A 23,871-nucleotide genomic window follows, 5' to 3' on the forward strand; every position below is an offset into this window, starting at 1 on the left:
TGGGACAGAACTCAATATTCTGATGAAGACAGATGTATTTGAACGTTCTGGCAAAAGTGAGAGAAGTCTGAGTGTTTTATTAACATTTATGAAACTCAAAATCATAAAATATCCCCCACAGTAAATATTATTGGTTTGTCTGAAGTTAAATCGGGCACATTTTCACAAAAACCAAGTTGCTCATATATCATTTTAATAAAATGATATATGAGCAACTAGGTTTTTTAAAAATTAAATAAAATTAATTTAATTACAATGAATAAAAGCTGTGACGTCATGACAGCTTCATGTATTCATTCTCCAGTCGTGATGGTAAAACTAGAGCCCATAAAAGAATCATAAATCAAAGCTTCTCAATTAACTTCTTTTTCTTTTGGAGGTGTGTGTGTGTGTGTGTGTGTGTGTGTGTGTGTGTGTGTGTGTGTGTGTGTGTGTGTGTGTGTGTGTGTGTGTGTGTGTGTGTGTGTGTGTGTTCTGGCACGTGGTTCAGGCTGTAATGGATCAAATCCAGTGAGACAATTTCACTCCAATTCACTCTGAAAGGATGGAAAGAGGAGAAAAAAGAGGCGGATGAACGACCAGGATCTGAAATTAAAACTTCAAATAAGTTTAAAATCTCCATCTGAGCCAATTAATGATGTAAATAAATAAATAAATAAAATAAGAGAAAGTAAGTAAGTAAACGGGTCAGTGATGGAAGCTGCGCCCTCCTCCAGCGATTGGGGACGGGCCAACAGAGGGGAAGGGTGGGGGAGTGAAGATTGAGTTGGAATAGGTGCCTGGCGGAGCGACACAACCGGAGAGGGAGTCCAAACCTCGACGCTCTGCGCTCTCTCCTCTCGCGGTTTGCGCCTCTGCTCCTGCAGATGCGCCTCTGTGGTGGAGCTGAACTCCCCGCGGATCTTTTCTCCCCGTAACTTCTAACCCGGACCGAGCGGAACAGGTGGAGATGATGGCGCCGCTCGACGCTGCGCTCCCCCGGTCTCGGCGCGCCCTGGCGCGGGTCGCGCCGCTGCTGTGGCCGCTGTTGGTCACCTGGTGCGGCTTGGCTTCGGCGCAGGAGCTGCCGGCCAACGGGGTGAACGGGTACAGTTTGCACCCGCCCTACTTCAACCTGGCCGAGGGCACCAAGATCACCGCCACGGCGACCTGCGGGGAGGAGGACACGGGCAGGTCCGTGGCCGACCTGTACTGCAAGCTGGTCGGTGGTCCGGTGTCCGGAGACCCGAGCCAGACCATCCAGGTGAGCGGGGCTTTGGGGAAGTGGCGCAACACTCCTGAACTTTATTATGCAGTTTAATTATAACGTTTTTTTATTTTATATATTGTGTAGAAACTCGTGTTTGTAGCTCAACAGCGATTTTAAAGCTGTCAAAAGTCCAGATTTATTTATAGAGGGGGTCCAAATGGACTCATGGCTCCAGGGGCAGGTCACAACCTTTCATTCATTATTCCACTTTCTCCCCTGAATATGATTCCACATTTCCGGGAAGCTTTTTTTTTTTTTTTTTTAATGTTCATACATTCCCTACTGGTGGGATTAATCATTTACACCAACCTGCTGGAAGCTTGCAGATTTTTTTTTTTTTACATGACATTTTCAGGGATTTATTGCCCCGCGTAAAACAAGAGCAGGGAGTTGAACTGATCTTCCACAGCTCATTATTTCATGCCCTGCTTCCTTTGCATGGCTGCAGGCCTCTTTTATATAAAGAGATCTCAAGTGGACAGAGACGCTTTAACGTTAGTAACTACCAGCTGATCCCCCCCTTAGACGTCTGCCCCCCAGGTTATCAACGGTTAACACAGGATTATTGCAGTTTCTCGGGTTAACCATTAAAGCAGCCCTCGGGGCCGGGCCCTGTAGGCCTGTTGCCTTCTCTCTCCCACCTGTCGGCCGCATTCCTCACGGTGACTGACCCGCGTCGTCCAATCGGTTTATCCGCTCTGAGATTTGGCGGAGAAAAAAAAGTGGCTTGAAAAATGTCCGTGTTGATAAGTAGACTTTAAAAAGAAGTAAAAAGAGGTGAAAGCTAAAGGTGTAACGACAGAAAGATAAAGGTGTAAGAGGGGGGGTTAAAGGGAAAATAGAAAGAATGAAGAGGTGAAACGGTTGCCCTCAGGGACACCTGAGGGAGAACCATTAGATCTGAAGGAGATCTGTTTGGACCAGAGAACTGCTCTGAGGTCAGTCCTCCTGAATCCAGACATGATCCAGGGCCGTGTCCCGGACCCCCCTACCCCCCGTGCTCCCGCCCCCCAGCCGGGACTGTGCTGAGTCTTCTCTTAGGAGCGTCTTCCTCTCGGAAGTGGGTGAAGTGGAGACGGCGGTGTGTGAATAGTTCAGGAAATCTCAAGAGTGAACCCAAGAAATGTGCTCATTAGCTCGAGGAATGGTGCATTATGGGTTCTGGCTAAGAGGGTTAGCCCGCTCCACCGGGCGTGTGAGGCCTGGCCCACATGTGGAGTTGCTCCCACCCCTTCCCCCCTCCCAGAGCAATACACACGACCAGGACACACTCACACACACACACACACACACACACACACATATTTGTGTTGATGTTAATCCTGTTTTGATTTGACAGCAAAATGTGTGTGGGGGTTTTATTAATTAAAACAGCAGGAAGGGGACTGGTGTGTGTGTGTGTGTGTGTGTGTGTGTGGTGTGTATGTGTGTGTGTGTGTGTGTGTGTGTGTGTGTGTTTGTGTCTTCACACTAATTAACAGGGTTGTGTGTCGCAGTGAATGTACAATGTTAAAACATCTCAAACACTTTGTCATCAATGGTTATCATCGCATTGTAATTTTGTTTTGTTGCGTTGCGTCATTGAGCCAGAATGAATTTAGGTAAATTATTGAAAAATATTGTCATCATGGATGGAGGTGAGAGAGACAGAAGGAGGGAGGCAGGAGACAGAAGGGAGACTCTTCTCCCCTGAGGACACGGATTCCTCCGCTGGAGAGCGTTTGTTATTCCCCTGAAAGTGGAACGAAAGAGAGAAAAAGGGACGACGGGCAGAGGAATGAAAGAGTGGTTTCCTTTCTGTTGGAGCGCTTTCGTCTCAAAAGGAGCTGAAAGAACGAGGAAGAACTGAGGAAGAAGAGGAGGAAACGATGAAGGAAGCCAAGCAGACTTCCTGCCGCCTGGTTACGTTCAGGTGATGCAGATTGACGCGTTGTTGATCGCTCACACGCCCCCTAGTGGTCGGCTGTATTTACAGCGCCAGCATTTGAAGGTGACGACCTTTAGCTGACGCCGCCTCGCCAGCACCTCCATCCAGCTGGTGATTGGTGGGATCCGTCCTCCCCCCACTTGTATGTCCTATCGATACGTATTGATCGATTCCTGACCAAGCAGGATGCCGGTGATCTGGTGGTTGATCTTTTATCTCGTTTAAACTATAAGTGATGTTCACCTGTTGAGCCAGATGGATATCGATAACGCCTGTGGTTGTCAAGGTGACGAATTGTCAAATAAAACATCATTTGAAGTCCATCCATCAATCTGCATAGAATAATATTACGGGCTTGAATGCATTTCAGCTGCTTCCCACAAATTAAGAATGTTGATTGACAGCTGGGACAGAACAAATGTGTGTGTGGGGGAGGTGGGGGTCGTGGGGGTTAGGTTTAGGGTTGACCTCGGTGACCACCAGTGATAACATCTCCTAACCCGGCCTTTTGTTCAGGCCTGTGCTTGTTTTGTTTCTACTAACGCTTACGTAGCCAGCAGTGATTGGGTTAAATGTTCTGACAGCCGGCCTGGATTAGGTGAGGATGAAGAGGCTTCAGGAGATGAAGAGGAGGAAGCGACCACCTTAACCAGCTCTAACCAGCGCCGCCACCCGTAAACCTGGCAGCCCAAAGCGCCTGACACAAAATGAACCAGGCGTGAAATACGACAGGCCTGACCCTCGCTGCCACGGTAACCTGAGCGGCGCCTCCTCGCCGCAGGAGCATCAGAAACCCGAGCCGGCGGCTCTGGGGACAAACAGTTGTGAAATAAATCTCTTCCTTTCACAGGAGTTTAATGCGACTGAAAGATTGTCGCTGCTGTTTTGAGTGTTTCAAGACGTTGGACGTCTGAGGGGGGGGTTATTATGAGCCGGCAAGTTTTTATGCGCCAACATCCTGTGTGTTCACGCTGAAGGGTAACGCCAAACGGCAAGGAGAAACCAGATGAATCCGGATCAAACCGTTCACATCCGCAGGAATGGGATTCATATCTAGTGTGGGAACGGATGTGAAATCGACCCCGGATCAAATTCTGTTCCATTTGTGCTTCCAGACTTTATCCTGTCACAGGAAGTGGTATAAAAATCCACGCCGTTAGCCGGTATCCTGTTGCTAGTAAACACACAAACAGCCTGTTGGGGATAACATTAAGGTGTAATCTCTTCTCTCCGTCTCCAGGGTCAGTACTGTGACATCTGTAGCCAGGGCGACAGCGACCGCGCCCACCCCATCACCAACGCCATCGACGGGACGGAGCGCTGGTGGCAGAGCCCGCCGCTGTCGCGCAGCACCGAGTTCAACGAGGTGAACGTCACCCTGGACCTCGGACAGGTACGGATGGAAGCACCTGCTGTCATTATTATCAGCTGCTCTGGTCCAGAAGGTTTTGGGACACCAGGAACGACGTGTTGGGGTGTTTGTGTCGTGAACGTTTCCCTCCGGTTGGAAAGCATCCATAAAGGAACAAGATTGTACTTTTTTCTAAAGTTTTGTATTTTCAATTGAAACTTAAACTGCTCTCCAGATTTTCACAACTCTAACCCCGATCGTTCTTGTCCGTTCTTCCTGAATGGACGTTTGTCCTAAACTCGACTGAAGAGCTCCTCTGCTCTGTGTTTGTGAACGTCGCTCTTCAACAAGCCTTTGTGTTTGTGAATGCCCCTCTTTTGTGCCAGCCTCTCCTGCTTGAGTGCCCGCCTCATTCATCCACAGCGAGTGTGTGCACTCGTGTTCCTGACGAGTGTGTTTTCATGTGGTGGTGTCTTTCCTCCTCCTCTTCCTCCTCCTCTTCCTCCGTTTTGGGGTTAGGAGTTCTGACATCATCAATAAAGGAACAAGAAAATGAAACTGATTTGGGTTCACTGTGGTTGAATGGATGTTGACCGGTTCTGTTCTGGGTCTGGAGAGCCGGTCTGGACTGGTGTGCGGACTGGACTACCAGTACTGTCACTGGTACTAGTTTCCAGCCACAGGATCTATCTGCTCACACCTTTTCAGATGTTGTTGCATCGAAATGTTTTCTGGGGGGCAGCGACGCTCAGGAGACAGCTGAAAGAATGGTGTGTGTGTGTGTGTGTGTGTGTGTGTTGGGGGGGGGGGCTGTGGTTACCAGGTTGCAGTTTTGTCTTGAAGGAATGTAGGTGGGCTAAAGCCGGAGTTTACGATGGTGTGTGTGTGTGTCCGTGACAGATCCCCCCCCTCTCTTGCACTCACACACACACACACACACACACACACACACACACACACACACACACACACACACACACACACACACACACACACACACACCTCTGCCTGACTAAAAGAGGAGGGAGAGATTGGAATGTCAGTTAACCTGTCTCAACCTGCAGAGGGGAGTTCTGTGAAATTACCCCTCACTCTCCCCCCCCCCCTCACATCTTCACGCTAAACGTGAAGCTACTGCTAGCAGCTAGTTAACATAATAGTTTTGAAATAGTTTTTTATACATGTTGATTAGAGCTTTTAAGAACATTCTGGTGGTTGGACTTTCTTTTCTTTTTGAGCCATGTGCTTCAGAGGTGAATCTTTGTTTATTTCCCTAAATGTTGATGTTTTCCCGGTTGTATCTGGAACTTATATATATATATTTATATATATTCATAGAATGTATTTTTCATTATGTCGATCTTTATTTAATGCTCCAGAAAAGATTTGCTTGACGGGACGTGACGCTCTGTTTATTCGTGGAAACGTCTTTTCTGTTTCGACACGTCAAGCTGCGTTACCTCGACTCACCTCACCTCGCTATCTGGTACTTTTTCCAGTCGAGGATAGCGCTGTATACCTTGGTTGTCATAGCAACGACGCGCAAAGCTGCTGCGATGTCATCTTCAGTGTGGTGGTGTGGATCAGACTGGTGGAAGCGGAGTGGAACCCGTCAGCAGCAGGCGGTACACAGGCGGACGGGCGGGCGGGCGCCGCCATCGCTTCATGAACCCCGTCCACCGAGTCTGAGGTGGAGGTTTCAGAAAGCTCCAGCAGGAGCGTCTCCATCTGCTCATTGTTTGCTTTATCTCCTGGGATTCCTCTCTATTATTGTCTGTCTGCCATCTGGTCGGACGGAACCAACGTCTGACTTTGAAATGAGGGCCGTCAGCTCGCACACACCTTCTCCTCCTCAGCCCTCCTTCCTGTCGTTCTTTATCTGTCCCACTTATTCTGTCTTAACAGATAACACCCCAACCAATATAGCCTACCTCTATCTTCCTGCCCTCTGCTCCCATTCCGCCTCCTCCTCCACATCTTCATCGTCGTCTTGTATCTGTGTCATCTTCATCTGCTGCCGTTTTTTTATCTGGAAGGTCGGGAATAAACAGACTGCTGTAGGAAGAATGCGGTCGCACCCCGGGTCACCCCTCTGTTTTCAAGTGTGTGTGTGTGTGTGTGTGTTGCTTCAGTCCTCAAGTGTGTGATGGAGGAAGAAGAGGAGGAGGACTGTATCAGAGGTGAAACAGGGTGAGGGTATGGAAAGAGGAGGAGAGGAGATGACAGAGGAAAGGAACATGGGATGTTTGTTCCTGCAGCCTATTATTAGAGCACAATATAGCCTTCGGATTGGAATGCGTCCTTGCGTTAGCGTGCGTGCTCTCCAGGTGAGATCGTCTCTTTTCCATAATCCTCCCCCCTCCAGGGAAAAAACATGTCTTTCTGTCATCACGCTTCAGCGTCTTCAGCCCTGCAGAAATGCACGTCTATAGAAAAGATTTCAGCACATATTTATCTGAGAGATGTTTCAATTCTCGGATCACATGATTGTTAATCGACTGATCAGTGAAGTGATTGACGGAGGCAGGAATGTCTGTATTTATTTAAATCGAGGTGAACCTGTGTGTCCTTGCCTCAGCTGTTCAGTCAAGTTGGAACGACTAGGAAGCTTTTCTTATTTACCTCCATCACTGACTTCCTGGCGCTCCGTGAGGTTTCCCTGCTGGACCAACAGACAGAAGGACGCCATCGCTCACACACACACTGTCATGCAGCTTCTTTTTTTTTTTGTCCTTTGCGGCTCCATTGTTTGTCGTGCGTAAGAGCGAATGCCGTGCCAACTGCTCCCGATTGAATGTTTCCTGCTATTGATGTGGTTTGAACGTCAGAGGTAGCTTTAAACCTCCTCTGAGCGCTGAGCTGCAGGGCGGAGGTTCATATCCCCGACAGCTCATCACAAGCTTGTTTGGAGTGACGCCGAGTTCACGTCAAACATGCTTGAAACATGCTTAGCGTGATGTCACGTGAAGCCGCAGAGTGGAGCTCTATTGTAATGTACTGTATTAAACCCCGTAGGGAAATTGCTTGCACACTTTAGCACACACTGTTAGTTAATCGCATGCATATAGTGTGTGCAGGCCCGTAACACACATATGGGCCTGTATGTAGAGTGTGAGTGTTCAGTATATAACATTAAAAATAAATTAAATTTAAAAAAAGTCAGTCTTAGCCTATTGGAGTACCTAGCATTGGTGTTAGCCTGTCGAGGGACCTAAATTTTAACGAAGAAGAAGACCAAATATGATACGAGCAACAAATTAGATGTGAATTCAGCTTGAGCTTAAGCTAACGCTTTAGCACACTTCTCTCTGCAAGAAGAAAAACGTTCACAACCGTCGCACAAACGCACAAAACGCTGACACACAGTCCACATTTTTCAGTCATTCATTTTGTGTACTGGGCAGGAAAATGAGCGGAGAGAGGGAGGAAAGAGAGGGAGACGGAGGGAGAGAGTCCTCCGACCTTAATAGGACTGATTCAGTTTTGAGTGAAGGGAGAGAAGGAGGCAAAATGGTCAAAGTTGATGTCGCATGTAAACCAGAATAAAGCAGGGATGATGGATGGAGGCTGGGGGGAAGGGAAACGGAGGGCAGGAGTCCAAGTAGAGGGTGTTCATCTGCCTGCTTCTGTGTTGTTGGAGCTGATAGGAGAGTTGATGCTGGCAGCGGGACACAGGCACGCCTTTAGTTCACTTTGAGTCACGGCAACTTTGTAGAAAATGCAACAAATTTTGTCGAGGGACTAATGCCTGCGTGAAACAGGTCTGAACATGTCACTTTAATGTCTGGGGGGGGGGCGTCTATTGAGAGATTGAGAGAATGATTTAAGAGGATGAAGAGGGGAAATAATGGAAAATATGAGGTGGTTGAAGAAGAGGAAGACTTGAGCTGTAAATGATAGAACCCATCCATCTCTAATAGAAATGTCGAGTGTGTGTGTGTGTGTGTGTGTGTGTGTGTGTGTGTGTGTGTGTGTGTGTGTGTGTGTTTACGCGTGCTTCGTAATCAAAGAAGAGGAAGTGATTAAAAAGAGAATCCCTCCCACCCATGTCGCTGCCCTTCATTGGTTGGTTGTGGTTTGTCTGTCGCTTCCTCATCGTGCTAGATGTCTGTTCCGACCTGTTGATCTGTCACGGGTCAAAGGTCATTGTCAGGCTCTTCAGTTTTTGGCTTCCTGCTCCTTTGATCGCCCTGACTGCCCTGAAGAACCGCCAACTGTCTGTCTGTCTGTCTGCCTGTCTCTCTCCATCTATTCTTTCTCTCTCTTGACATTCCTTAAGACACGGTTTTTAAATTTTTTTTACCCACGTCTCCAGCCGGTTTGGACATGTTGGCTCTGTCCTTCAGAAGGACGGACCCCGAGCGTCCGGACGGCTCAGTCCTATCAGCGCTAATGTTTGCTCGCCCTTCCAACCTCCTTTTGAAGTAGCGGCGGTCCTGAGCCCTCCCAGCGACTTAGCATGGACAATGATTCCCAATGGGCCCTTTATCACGCCTTTGTGTTGGGGAGAGTTCATTCCGAAACACCGCAAAGAGCAGAGGAAAGGGTTGTGAAGAGCAGATGAAGTGTCTGAGACGGAAGGAACTGAATTCAAGGAGGTTTGATGGTGTATCCATCCCGTAGGAGCCTTCAAACATCGTCTGATGGGGCTTTATTTAGTCTCCATGTCCTCCTGAAGGAGTTGTCCTCTTTTTAAGGTCATGTGATCTTGACAACACACACACACATGAACAAGACTTTGGTTCTGTGTTTGCTATTTAAAGGAAGCTGATCTCCATCAAGGTCTTTTTTTGAGCTGCTGATAACTTCAAGAGGGTAAAAACACAACGGACCAACGTCCTTCACTCCTGCTCTAGTTTGGGGCGGGGGGTGGTGGGGGGTCCAGATGGAGGAGGACATTGTTTTCCGGGTCAAGCTGCTTCAGTGAAAAATTCCAGAATCTCATTTATCCTAGGCAAACTATTCTTTAGTTTTGGTGGGAGTAATGAAAAAAAAAAAGTTTTAGCTTCAGGTGTGAGACTCTGATGTTGCTCCTTCTGGTGCCACGACACACATTCACCTGAATTTCCTCCTTGTATTTTAAACTTTAACATTAGAGGAACAAAAAACTGGACTCTGGCTGACTTTACGCTGAAAACAAGAAGCTGGCCTGAGCCTCCATCCAGGTGTGAATGTGAACCTCGCAAAAATAAATACTGTTTGTATCTGGATTTGAAGGGTTCGTGTCACCTCAAACACGAGACTGAACTGCAGGAATCAGAGTCTCAAACATTTGACTTGTAAATGTCACGGTTACCCCCCCCCACCCCCAACAATCCCTGATTGTTAAAGTGGTTCAGCTGCAGTTTGTGAGGAACTGGTGCAGCTTCCTCTCCAGAAAAACACTTTCTGTGCCAGACTGGACGTCCCTTAAGGACACCAGCGACTCTGAGCGACTTTCTTCTGTCTCTGCCAAACCGAACTAAGAATAGCGCGGCGTTAAGGTCTGACCCCCCCCTCGTAACACAATGAGCTCATTTAGAACTGGACTCTGACAGTGACTTTCTGGACATTTAAACCTTGCCTGGTTTTGGGATCAAGTGTAACGGAACAATGATGTTTAAGTTAGGGTCATTATTTAGTTAATTATACCAATATTATGACCAAAAACTACAAAACTAATATTTTTATTGCTAATTTTCCAGTATTAATTATGAGTTTCCATCCATACATCTACTAAAATCAGAAAAAGAACAATAAAACAAGGAACGTAATGGATTTGAGTTTAAACTTCTTGGCATGAGACAGTTGAAATCATGCATGTTACTTAATGTGGATATTCAAATGAGTTTTTGTACAATAAAGTAGTACAATTCTTTTCTTTAGAGGTTAAACTCCTACACTTATTGTACATATTGGTGCGCTAAGCACATTTTTAACTGCCTAATATCAGCGTTTTCGTACAATCGTTGCATTATGGAGATCTTATTTTTCATGACTTCTATGGGACTTTTTAGGGTTTAACAGAATAATTAAAGTTTGCTGCTTATTTTTTTATTTTTTTTTAGGTCTTGAAAGTTTTGGTAAAAAGGTGGGCAAAACTGCCTTCAAACTCTTACTTTCTTCAAGTTGTCCTGATTTATTAAAGACAAAGTCAATCTGAGGATTCTCATTACCATTGAATAGATTTTTTAAGCAGGGCTGCATTGAAGACAGACAGCGATTTGGTTTGTCTTGAGAACCACCTGCAGTCCAGCGGTAATCTTTTCCCATAGTTCACTTATCAGCATTTTCCATCAATGCAAGAGAAAAAAAAAAAAAGACACACAAACGATAAAACGTGCAGAAACAGAACAAAAAGGCAGCAGCGGGTGAGGAGGAGGAGGAGGAGGACGAAGAGGGGGGAGGCGCGCTTGTTAATGTGACGGCAAATATTGGTTTTAAAGCAGGTCAACTCCAGCAGGGTGTTTGAGTTTCTCCTCTTTTCTTTGTGGTGAAAAAGAAGCAAAGGAGGAGGAGAGGAAAGAAAAGGAAGGGAAGGAAGTTTAGGTCAAGAAGTTCACGTTACGTTAGAGAAGCACGCCGGTGGAGGTTTGCTTCTGATAACGTCATGAAATCACTCGTTTCCATTTGATATGATTACGTAAGTCTGATTTAAGAATGATGATTAAAGCTTAGAGGCAGGTCTATTAATATAATGTGTAAATATGTACCTATTCTAAAAGAGATCAATTTACTTTTGTGTTCTCTGTCCTCATAAATATCCAAAATGAAATAACCGCTAGATTTCAACAGAAGCTGAAGGACCTCTGAGATTTTGTGTGATTTCCATAACATTTGAGTTGTTGTCACAGTAATTTTGGATTTACAGTTGTGTAGCTGCAGGAATGCCCCCCACCCACCCTCCACCCCCACACTTACCCCTTGGCAAGCAGAGGATGGCAAAGGGGGAGGTGGTGGGAGACGAGTCGATGGAGACGGAGGGAGGACAGCAAACAGAAGGGAGTGTTTTCCCATAGTTAAGTCATAAAACAGTGAATGGGAACGGAGAGGGTGTGTGTGTGTGTGTGTGTGTGTGTGTGTGTGTGTGTGTGTGTGTGTGTGTGTGTGTGTGTGTGAATTCGTTCAGTTTCTATTCGCTGTCGTTGCTTCAGATTCTCCACGTTACGTTAGGGATCTCTTATCTGTTCCCGCCTCGGGTGTGATAATGAGGGACTGATCTTGTGACCCCCGTGACCCCTGTGACCCTCCATCAAAGCGGACGGGCCCAGACAGGCTTTGGGTCGGAGCAGGAGTGAAGAGGTGTTTATCAACGACTGGGACTGGTTTCATTAACGCCAACAGCTGGGATGCCGGAGCGCTCCCGGTAGCTGTTAGCCGTTAGCGTTCAGCATACCGTGTAACACATGCTGGACGTGTTGGAGAACACGTGTGTGCAGCGGGCGGTGATGCACGCTTCCCGCTCTTGAGGGAATGTCTGGTTTACGTTAGCGGTGATGAAGACATAGAGCGGCGGTGACGGCTGATGATGGCGGAAAAATTAATGTCGTGTTTTTTACCTTTAAGGATGAAGCTGCCAATCAGCTATCAGTGGGCGGGGCTTCCTGAAGTGGGACAATAAGCTTCACATTTAAAACCAGTCTGTTGGTGAGAGTCGTCTTTCACCCAGTTTGATCTGATTTTATCTGTTATTAACCGTTCCGGCAGTTTTTATTGGTTCTTAAGGAACGTTTGGAGGAAGGGTCACATGACCGACTTACAGAAGAATTTATCTCACTTTAAGGAGTTGAAGACTTTCTACAAATCTCTCTTCCTTCCTGTCTCTCCTCACTACGACCTTTGCTCGCCCTCCTCTCCCGTATCGCTCCTCTTCCTCCTCCCTTTCTTCGCTAATTACGGAATCCTCCTCAGAGGAAGGGATGGAGAGAAGACATGACAGGAGGGGTGGACCTGAAACATGGAGAGAGTCAAGGTCACAGGAGAGGAGCCCTCCCTTCCTGTCCTCCTCCCTGGGCCTGTTCCTTCCACTCCTCTTTAATAGTCTTAGTTTTGGTCCTTCTGGGACACCGTCAGCATCAGGTGAACGTCTCCCCCGTCAGGCTGCAACATTCTAGCCGACCTTTGACCTTGAGGGAGTTCAGGAGATCTGGAGCGCATGCAGCTTCATGTCGTCCAGGTGGGTGGGACGAATGGAGGTAGGGTGGTAAGATCGGGGTTTAATTGAAGAGTATGTAGCCCTGCAAAGGGGGTCTACATAAATTTTTGTTAAATTTAAAAATAAAAATCTCTCAGACGGAGGTGGGAGTCGCTCCTACTGCAGGAGTTTCCCTTCCCGGGGGGGGTGGGAAGCTTTGCTGTCAGACAGAGTGGTGGAACAAGGTAGCAATCTAAAGGAGAACAGAAGATAAACTGCTCCCCCAGGCCTCATCCAGCGGTCCCACCTCCCACCTCTCCTCCTTCAGTCGCTCCTCCACCCGTCTACTCCTCTCTGCTTTTATTGCAACATTTATTCATCTGCTTTCAGCAGTTCTTCATTTATATTATGTTAGATGTTTGGTTTATTTCTGGTGCACGTTCTTTGTTCTCACCCTCCTTCCCTCCCCCGTCTCTCTAGATAAGTATGAGAAGAGTCTCCTGTCAGTCTTTCCACATCCGGAGTCGTCCCTTATCTCCCTCCTCGTCCTTCTCCTCCTATCTTTTTCATGTCTGCTTTTCTTCCTCTCACTATCCTCTCCTCCTCTTCGTCCTCGGTTTCCTTCCAAAGCTTGGAAGTCTGACATTCTCAGGATATGCAAGTTGTCCAAATTGCGAAAACGATGGCAGGAGAGTGGACGATGATGTCATGGCTTCAAATCAAATGTCTGGACTGAGTTTAAAACTGCTCCACTGTTGATTCTGACATGGAGAGGGGCAATCCATCCCTCTATCTCCAGCAGGAAGTCAATGTTTCCGACTTTGTCATCCCTGAAAAGCAGCACAACACCAAGGCTTACCCAAGCGTCTCTCGTCTTGCCCCGACACGTTGGACTCGGCGTGTCGGGGTATGTGCATCGGCTTTTAACCCTGGGAAAAGCGAGGCGTGACGATGGAACGATAATGACAAACAGTCCGTCGTCTTTACTTTTTTGAGATCACTGGCCGAGCGTGTTCAGGCCGGCGGTGAGGATGTATGGGTGTTAAAGGTGCGACGCTTGTTTCTATACATTCTCAGCCCGGAGGCGGTGGAACGCCAGCTGTGAACCGTGTGGTTAGCGACTAGCGAGGTGGTGATTAGGCAAAAGTGTTGGTTGGGTTTCATTCTTTCTTTCATAAACAGACAGGGGGATGAGGTGACAACTTTTTACAATCTGGGAAGAAAGACTTGAAATCAGGAAGACGGCAAAGTGGACCGATGATGAAGGAAGTCAAGTCGCGTCCCACCAGTTGGTTTGTCTCTTCTGTAGAACCGTAGACACAGATGTTTTGAATGCATCACAATGTTTTAATTGATCAAGAGGCACAAAACTTTCAGGAATGAGACGGTTCGTATGTGTAATTAGAAAGACTAACATCCAACAGTCCTGTTCTTGTTCACCTCTCTGAAGACCCGGTCCCATAACCTCCGTCGGTTGACACCATCAACTCCAAACATGTTTTCCAGACTGTGCAGAAGGGTTCTTCTGTAAGCCGATCAGTCCGTGTGGAGGATAAATCACCAGACGGTGGAAAAGCCAAACTCTCAATAGTTGAGTATCGTTTTCACTCCATGTAACACGTCTTTAAAGAGGCGTCTTGTTTTCGGCCGTGAAACCTAAAACAGCCAGAAAGTGTTCTCACTGAAATCTAAGTGGACCTGAGAAAGTCTTCCCTCAAGAATCTTTGCCAGGAATTCTGTTCTGGAATTCTGAAGGAAGGGTAGACGGGGCATTTCCAGACCCCTGGAGAGCCCACAGAGACGCTCCAGACACCCGTGAAGCGGCGTGGAAGAGTTCTCAAGTGAAACTAAAACCCGAGCCGGTGAGACGGGAGGTCAGGCTGAAACACGGGAAACAACCACATCAACTACAAACCAGACCGTTGGTGATCAAAGACTGTAAGACAGATGAACTGGGTGGGGGTTTAGGGCGGTACTTGTAGATGATAGCATTACTTTGTTAGCAGTAGCATCTCTAGGTGGACCACTAGGGTTGTTTACAGGCTTAAAATATGTATATACAACACAAATAAACTAAATGTAAGTCAAACTATGAGGTTTATTGACCTACATGAACAGAAGAGTCTTTTCATTGATCGCTGCTTCAGATCCAACTCTATGTAACTGGTCGCCCAATCACAAGCCAGGAATGATACTGATATAGTTCATACTATTTTTCTGTTGGCTGAATCAATAAACATTTTTGATCAGGTGGGTAACGACACAAATGTTATTTTTCTTTTCTGTTTATTTGATTTTTAAGTTTCTTTCTTGTGTTTCCGTGTCGAGTTGGAAAACGAAGGTTTGCATGAACGTCAGAAAGCAAAGAGACGCAGAGATTGATCTGGAATGTGAGGAATGACCTTCATTCTTTGGGAGCTATCCAAATCTAACACACACACACACACACACGTACAGCAGTCGCCAGCTGTCGGGGGAGGTGGAGGATATACTGTACAATAAGCGAATGAACATGTCTTTCTTCTTCTGGTGTGTGTGTGTGAGTGTGTGTGTGTGTGTGTGTGTGGTTACGTTAGTTGCTCAGCCTGGCACCACCTTGGGTGTGTGCGCAGAGAGCATTCCACACTAAAAGTGAGGACAGTCAGCAGAAACAGGGTGGATTATCATCATTTGCACATTTTATCAGTTTAGATGTTATTTTCTGAAGAATCAAGTAAAATTCCTCAGATTCAACGTTTATCTGTGACCTGATTGGACGCTGCTCTATCAGCTCGACACGTCCTCCTCATATCATCTGGTCAGGTCAAGGCTGGCGTTGACTCAGTTTGTTCTTATGGTCTTTGCATGTCGTCTGACCCTTCTCGTGTGACTCCTGGATCAGGAAAAGTGTCTCCGAGACTCCGGGTCGTATCGGTATCATTATTAGTCTGATCGTTCCTTTAGAAAGACCAGATTTGGCCTCTTCAGGATCAGTTAGGAACCCGGACCGGCTCCAAAGGGAGGCTCCCGGGAGACGTCCCAACCAGATTCCACACAGTGGAAGCATAAACATAAAAATGAACCAGATTTAGTTCCTTTTGAGACATAAATCCACCTCATCATCATCAGCTCATAAAACCTTCAGCCTCAGATACTTTCCATCTAAGGCTGCAGACAGTATGCCATGTGCGTATGATATATGAGACGCACGGCGCTGTCGCCACACAGCAAGACGGTTTCGGGTGCGATTCCTGCAAAGTTTGTATGTTCTCCCGGTGTCTGCGTGGGTTTCTCCCCAGGTTCTTCCTCCCACCTCCAAAAAAATGTTCTTCAGGTGAATTGGCCGGTGTGTGTGTGTTTCTGAGAAGTTGCTCGTCTTTTGCGTGGTTTCTCGATGCACTAGCAACGTGACCGTAGTCTGCTAGGATAGGCTCCAGCAACAACCCCCATGAACCCCCAAAACGGAGGAAGTGGTATAGAAAGTGAATAGATGTGTGTTATATGTGAGATATATGATATACTGTAAATGATGTCACGCTTTATCAAAAAAATGTGTGGAATCTACAGAATGATCCTTTTAAGCTCCGGTCGCCCTTTCTTTTTTTTTTATCTGACGCCAGAATAATCTATACACACACACACACACACACACACACAAACACACACACACACACACACACACACAGAGGAACATCTGTGTGATGTCAGGAGAAGTTGGCGTCTCTGAGCCTTTTCTCCGGGGATCAGCTCCGGATCCGTTCCGGCCTTCCCAGTCTGCTTCCTGGTGGAATCCAATCCGATCAATGAGAAATTCAATCAATGAACTGGAAATGTGTTGAAAATCGTTTCAGGAGCAACAACATACAGAATCCTGGCTCCGCCCCCTCAGGTGCAGCGGTCCAGTCCAGATGGATCTGGTGAAACCTTTGTTCCGAGTTGATCATCCACCCTTATCGCTCTCCATCGCCCCCCCCCCCAACCCTCCCCTCTGTCCCTTTTGTTGTGTCTCCTGTCTTATCGCCATGGTTACCTGAGGCACCAGGAATGTGGTGCCACCAAGGAATGTGTTCAATTATTAAACCGTCCAGGAGCCATACACACACACACACACACACACACACACACACACACACACACACACACACGCGCGCGCGACTTGAGTGTTTCAGTTATCTACTCTGGTTTCATTGCTGTCAAAAATAAAATATTCACAAAAATTCACACAGTTTTAGTTGAATCTTTTTCCTTCTTTTTTTACTCACCTGCTCCTCCCTCGTTGACCTGTTGCTGCCTGTTGCCGTGGTAACATCAGTCTGATTGATGGGATCGACATGCAATTCAGGGAGGCTGACCTGGGAGGCAGCTACTAATCCATAAATCCTGTGGAAAGATGTGGAGGTGTGTGTGTGTGTGTGTGTGTGTGTGTGTGTGTGTACACGAGCTAACTGATTCCCTCTGAGAGGTGGAGGCAGACCACAGTAATCTAGATTAGTAGTCCATCTTTCGTCCGTCGCTGACCCCCAGAGATGACAATGATGATAATGGTGATGATGATGATAATGGTGATGATGATGATATTGATGATGATGATGACTCCCCAGCTCAGAGCCGATCAGCTGATTTCTGATTTCGGCGTCCAGCCGTGTGTTTCCACTCAGGTCAGACTTGAACCCTGGAATCACAGGAATGCTTCTGGGTCTTTCCTTCAATATGTTCGGGCCCTGAGGGGCGGGGCCATGCCTCACTGCGCTTCCTGTCCGTCAGATCTCCTGCAGACACACACACACACACACACACACACTCATATCATAGGGTTTTACCTGTCTTTGAAGTCCAGAACATCTGCCTCCCATCATTTCTTCCTGTTTGGCCAGAGCTGGGATGTTTGTGGGCGTGAAGTAAATAATACACAATAACCAAAAAAACAGTTTGATGGACAGAGGGGTTAGGGTTAGGGATGGATGAAGTCTTCTGTCATCAGATAAAAGAGGACATGGCCCTCCCCCTCCATTCCTCCATCCTTCTTCTGCCTCATTCAACACACACACACACACACTTCTTTATAACTGCTGATGTCATAGTAATGGTGCGGATGGGCGGGGCTTGGGCAGAACCCCGACTCTGAATGTTTTTGCTTTATTTGGTCAGATTTGAATGTTATCAAATGATGTTGATCCTTTTAAAAGTATTTCACGCTCTGATGGATTCAGTGTCGTGAAGTTACGCTCGTTTACACAACAGCTCTTTAAAATGCTTGAGGTGGTTTTGGGCCCTGAAAACGTGACCTTTTGAAAACTGGTGATGTATTTTTATCCCGCTCATGGTGTCGACACTGTTTGTACGTCTTACATCTTGTGTTCCTTCCTGTCTCTGTTGCTAAGCACCAGGTGACATCACTTCTTTCTCCTTCTCTGTCTCTGCAGCTCTTCCACGTCGCCTACGTCCTGATTAAGTTTGCGAACTCTCCCCGTCCCGACCTTTGGGTTCTGGAGAGATCCGTGGACTTTGGGCAGACCTACCAACCCTGGCAGTTCTTCGCCTGTGAGTAGAAACACACACACAGAGATTCATACGTGTGTGTGTGTGTGTGTGTGTGTGTGTGTGTGTGTGTGTGTGTGTGTGTGTGTGTGTGTGTGTGTGTGTGTGTGTGTGTGTGTGTGTGTGTGTGTGTGTGTGTGTGTGTGTGTGTGATTCCAGATGTTATTTTGACCAGTCAGATTCCATCAGCATCACTTCATGCTTTCCTAACCTCTCCCAGGGTCCACCTTAATTCTTCCTCTACTCCCTGGATTAAACAGAGACCCTGAAGGCAGGCAGCTGATTTGGGGAGGGGGGATAAGGGGGTATTACATCATCGAGCTGCCAGCTGATTGGCTGTGGCAGACATAAGCCTATGTAGGCTGCAGGCGAATTCCAGGCACGATTCCCAGCAGGTTCCAGCTTGATGTTCACCTTAAAGAGGAGGCAGATGGTTTTGGTTCGGCCTCACCTGAGATCCCACCTGAGATCCCACCTGAGATCCCACCTGAGAAATCAATGCATTAAATGATGTTTGGTTTTGAACTGTAGTCACAAGTTTACAGTTTATTCACTTGTAGAGTTCAGATTCATGGTCTGAACGGAATGATTGACATAAACACACACTCTGTTGGTGATGATGATGATGATGATGATGACTGCAGCTGTTGCGAGGAAGAAAATGCAGCTGATTAGTGTTTAAGGAGAGCTGCCTCTCATCAACAAACTGAGACGTGTCATTTAAAAAAATTCCAGACGATGTTTTGACATCACCCGTTTGTGGAAGCCGGTTCTAACCTGTGTGTGTGTGTGTGTGTGTGTGTGTGTGTGTGTGTGTGTGTGTGTGTGTGTGTGTGTGTAGCCTCCAAGAGAGACTGCATCGAGCGTTTCGGACACAGGACCATCGAGAGGATCAATAATGACGACGCCGTCATCTGCACCACGGAATACTCGCGGATCGTCCCGCTGGAGAACGGAGAGGTGACGTCTGGTCACATGATCACACGATCGGCCAATCATCTGACCCGTACCAGCTGCCTGGATGTTGTTGGAATCTGTTCTTTCATATTCACGGGACGTTCCCAGGCTGGACTGTATCATCACACCTGTTGTTGACTGATCCTCCTCCTCCTCCTCCAGATTGTGGTGTCCTTGGTGAACGGCCGTCCCGGTGCGATGAACTTCTCCTACTCCCCAGTGCTCAGGGAGTTCACCAAGGCCACCAACATCCGACTCCGCTTCCTGAGAACCAACACCCTGCTGGGACACCTGATGGGGAAGGCGCTCCGCGACCCCACCGTCACCCGCAGGGTGAGGCGACGCAGCTAACAGACCGTTGATGATGTCATGTGACTCCTGCGCGTGTGGACACGTGGATGATGGTGAGCCATGCTGTGTTCTTTCTTTGCAGTACTACTACAGTATCAAAGACATCAGCATCGGAGGAAGGTGTGTGTGCAATGGACACGCTGAGGCCTGCAACGCCGAGGATCCCATCGACCCGTACCAGTAAGAGCAGAACCCGACTCCGATGGTTCATTCTTTGTGACTCAGACGCGTCTGTGGAGGCGAACGAACCACAAACCGAACACAAACACAGTTTAAAGTCAGTCGACACAAAACATCCACAGCCGGGAGGTACGAGTCTGAGCGGGACCACACACACCGGATTAACGTCTGACTGCGGTTCAGCGTGTACACACACGGGTCTACACATATGGGACTACACACACAGGTCTACACACACGGGTCTACACACACAGTGGTCTACACACAAGGGTCTACACACACGGGTTTACACACACGGGTCTACACACTCGGGCCTACAGGCACGGGTCTACACCACCCTTTATAAATATACAGTATGTGTAAATATGTGTGCGTTTTCACATGAAGTATAGATGTCTTATTAGTTGTGTGTGTGTGTGTGTGTGTGTGTGTGTGTGTGTGTGTGTGTGTGTGTGTGTGTGTGTGTGTGTGTGTGTGTGTGTGTGTGTGTGCAGCTGCCTGCAGGTTGTTGAACTTTTTCCAATAGGCCATAATTTTTCTAAAATCCACAATGATTTACACACAGGATTTTTGATATGTGTACACACACACACACACACACACACACACACACACACACACACTGATTGAAGGTATTCTCAGTATACCTGAGCCCGGTGATGTAATCCCTCCATGTTGCACGGGTGATTTTGGAATTCGGGAGGAAAGGGGGGGATTTAGAGTGAGCCGGGGGAGACGAGTGGGTTGAGGGGGGAGGGGACATCACATACAGTGTGAGGGAACATATGTTTTGATTGATGTGAAGTCGGGTGGTTCTGCTGTACATCATGGATGCCGTCTCCTCTTTAAGGGAACACTAGCGTTCTGAATCAGATACTTAAAACACAGCATCATCTGCATATACAGTATAGTTGTTCTTAATCACACTCGTCCATGTGTGGGTATAGGCCCATAACACACACACACACACACACACAGGCCTGTAGGCATGCAAATGATGGGGAGGTAGAGTGGCAGGCATCTCTTTCGTGGTGTACCCAATATGCAACTTGTATGGGGACGGTGCCCCAGTATCCGATATTCTGCAGCCCTGCTTTGTATGAAGACGCAATGATTGATGTTCTGTAGAGCTGAGATGTTTCTGTTCGTCTGCAGCAGAAGAACAGGAGGTTTTGTTTACATCATCCTCCTTCGTCCTGGTCTTGACGTTTGGCGATGAGCCCCTCAGAGACTCGCAATGACTCTCTTGATGTCATATCTGTTGGAGTGTGTGTGTGTGTGTGTGTGTGTGTGTGTGTGTGTGTGTGTGTGTGTGTGTGTGTGTGTGTGTGTGTGTGTGTGTGTGTGTGTGTGTCATGGACGCTGACCAGAGACTGTCAGGTGTGTGTGTTTCAGTAGAAATCCGTTAACCTTGTGTCCTCCGGGTGTCCCTGGGTTCGCAGATGTGTTTGATGGGTGTTTGTAATATCTGGGAGGCCCCCCAGGAGAAGACATGTTCGTTCTCATGCTTGCATGCACATCTTCTCACGTATGTTTAGGATCGTTTAAGGAGGTTTCAATCCAGTTCCCTGCATGTTCACCACCAGAGTGGTTTCTTAACTGTGCAGTAAAACACACAGAGCTGCTTCAGACACGTCCACATGAAGTATAGATCTACTGCACAACATGTTAACGCTACTTTTAATGTGTGTGACAGTTTAATAGACTGTGGGCTGATCATAAAGCATCTTATGTAAGATGATATTAAAAATATATTTTTAAAAAATTATTTAAAAAAAATTATATATATATATATATATATATATAATATATATAATATATGTTTAAAAAAGATCTTATATAAAATTTAACACGTCGACTGCAGGAGGTCTGGATCAAACCAACAACCTGACTCCACCTCCTGAGCCACATCCGGTCTCTATCTGAGTCTGGTTTGGTCAGATCCAGGAGAAAGTATGTATTTGTGTGTGTGTGTGTGGGGGGGGGGGGGGCGTTGGCGGTAACATGTAAGTCAGAAACACGCTACGACCAGCTGGAGGTTGGAGTCGTCTCCTGTAGTTTCAGAAATATGTCCAGATGAAGGTGATTTATCGGTGATTTCTGGTGAGCATCCAGGTTTACTGTTAACGTTTAAAGTCGCCCCCCCCCCCCCCGAGAGGCCCTGCTCTTTATTCCATCATTATGGATTATTTTGCAATCAATAGGTACAACACCTGCATCCTACATTAAATCCATGAGAAAAAAAAACCTCCCATCGCTTTGCAGTTTGGGTGTGAAAAAAAAGTAAAGTCTAATTGTTTAACAAAGGAGTAAAAAAACAAAAAAAGGTTTGGTTGGAACCAGAGTATTTAATTCACGTGAAGTCTACGTGAGTGTGTGTTGCAGACATGTTGGACTGAGCCGCTGCCAGCTGGCTGCCGGGTTCTGGTTTGTTCTGTTCTGCTCCATTTGGTTTCACTTTGCTCTGCATCACCTCCAGTTCAGGATCAGAGCTCAGAGAGGTGAGGCTACATCTGGGTTAATCATCAGCACTGTCTCGGGTGTGTGTGTGTGTGTGTGTGTGTGTGTCTTTTCCTCTGGGTGTTGGCAAAGTGTCGGGATAATGACGAAGCATAAAGAGGAAGGAACTCTGGAGGAAGTTTAGCTCGTTCTTTAAATCCTCTGTGGGTTCTAGAAGGTAATTCTGTTAAGATGTGGAGGCGATGAGTTTATATGAAAGCTGGACAGGAATCTAAACGTCCAGCGGTGATTCACTCGGTCTTCATGATATCAGATCGGGGTGAGATTTTTTTCCCGATGCTGAGAACCTTTTCGTGTTGGTGCTTGGGGCCATCGATCAGAGGGGCGTCGATCGATTCTAATCATTTGTATGTTTGAACAGATCTTTAGTTCTGTCACTGTTGTTAGGATAAAAGAAGTCAATCGGTTTAGTCCTGAACATTGTCAAACGTTTTAACAATGTCGGCTCGACTGGAAAGAAAACCAAAAATTCCTTAAATCGTGAATTGAAAGTAATAAAATATTTGCAGATCTGCAGCCCTGTGCTCCATCACCGGTTTTGGAAAATGTCTCTAAAAGTTCTGGATAATTCTGCTTAAATTTAAAACAAACATCTGTGGGTCGCTGTAAATAGGGTGGTGGTTTGAGTTTGGTTCTTGTTCTATGAAAATGTTCATCTTCATCCCCTGGGGGCTTGGGTTTTCCATTTATGTGCACTTGTTTTGTGAAGACCACGTTTATTAATGATGGGAACACGAATTGAGGAATTCAGATATCCCCCCCCACCACCACCACCACCCCCCTCCGACCTCATCAACCCTTCAGAGTCCCCTAGAGTCCGTCTGGCTTTCGTCAGAGGGGAGGAATGCAGATCGGAAAACGGAGATCAGTGCTGGACATGAAGGCTGGTGTATCCAGCAGGTGTGTGACAGACGTGTGACAGACGACAGGTGTGTGACAGACGTGTGACGGACGACAGGTGTGTGACAGGTGTGTGACAGACGACAGGTGTGTGACAGACGTGTGACAGACGACAGGTGTGTGACAGATGTGTGACAGACAGGTGTGTGACAGACGACAGCAGGTGTGTGACAGACGTGTGACAGACGACAGGTGTGTGACAGACGTGTGACAGACGACAGGTGTGTGACAGACGTGTGACAGACGACAGGTTTGTGACAGATGTGTGACAGACAGGTGTGTGACAGACGACAGCAGGTGTGTGACAGACGTGTGACAGACGACAGGTGTGTGACAGACGTGTGACAGACGACAGGTGTGTGACAGACGTGTGACAGACGACAGGTGTGTGACAGACGACAGCAGGTGTGTGACAGATGTAAAACAGACGTCAGGTGTGTGACAGACGACAGCAGGTGTGTGACAGATGTAAAACAGACGTCAGGTGTGTGGCAGATGACAGCAGGTGTGTGGCAGACGACAGCAGGTGTGTGACAGATGACGGCAGGTGTGTGACAGACGACAGCAGGTGTGTGACAGACGTCTTGCAGACGACAGGTGTGTGACAAACGACAGGTGTGTGACAGACGACAGGTGTGTGACAGACGACAGGTGTGTGACAGACGACAGCAGGTGTGTAACAGACGACAGCAGGTGTGTAGCAAGACGACAGGTGTGTTACTGAGGACAGAAGGTGTGTTACTGACGAAAGGTGTTGTGTAACGACAGCCGTGGTGTAACAGATGACAGTTACATTGTATTGAGCG

The 23,871-nt window shown here is 47.2% G+C and overlaps 1 protein-coding gene across 2 annotated transcripts in view; it reads left to right on the forward strand.

The window, feature by feature from the left end:
• The first annotated feature begins 786 nt into the window (after positions 1-786).
• Positions 787-23,871, forward strand: part of lama5 (laminin, alpha 5) — a 50,352-nt gene continuing 27,267 nt past the window's right edge. For both annotated transcript variants that reach the window (XM_068305063.1, XM_068305072.1), the window contains exons 1-6: positions 787-1,243; positions 4,417-4,569; positions 18,043-18,160; positions 18,999-19,117; positions 19,277-19,447; positions 19,548-19,645. In XM_068305063.1, coding sequence (XP_068161164.1) covers positions 950-1,243; positions 4,417-4,569; positions 18,043-18,160; positions 18,999-19,117; positions 19,277-19,447; positions 19,548-19,645 — 953 coding nt within the window. In that variant the 5' untranslated portion in view covers positions 787-949. The remainder of the gene's footprint in view (positions 1,244-4,416; positions 4,570-18,042; positions 18,161-18,998; positions 19,118-19,276; positions 19,448-19,547; positions 19,646-23,871) is intronic.

This window comes from Antennarius striatus, chromosome 2, assembly GCF_040054535.1.
Source record: "Antennarius striatus isolate MH-2024 chromosome 2, ASM4005453v1, whole genome shotgun sequence".
In the NCBI taxonomy this organism is placed as follows: Eukaryota; Metazoa; Chordata; class Actinopteri; order Lophiiformes; family Antennariidae; genus Antennarius; species Antennarius striatus.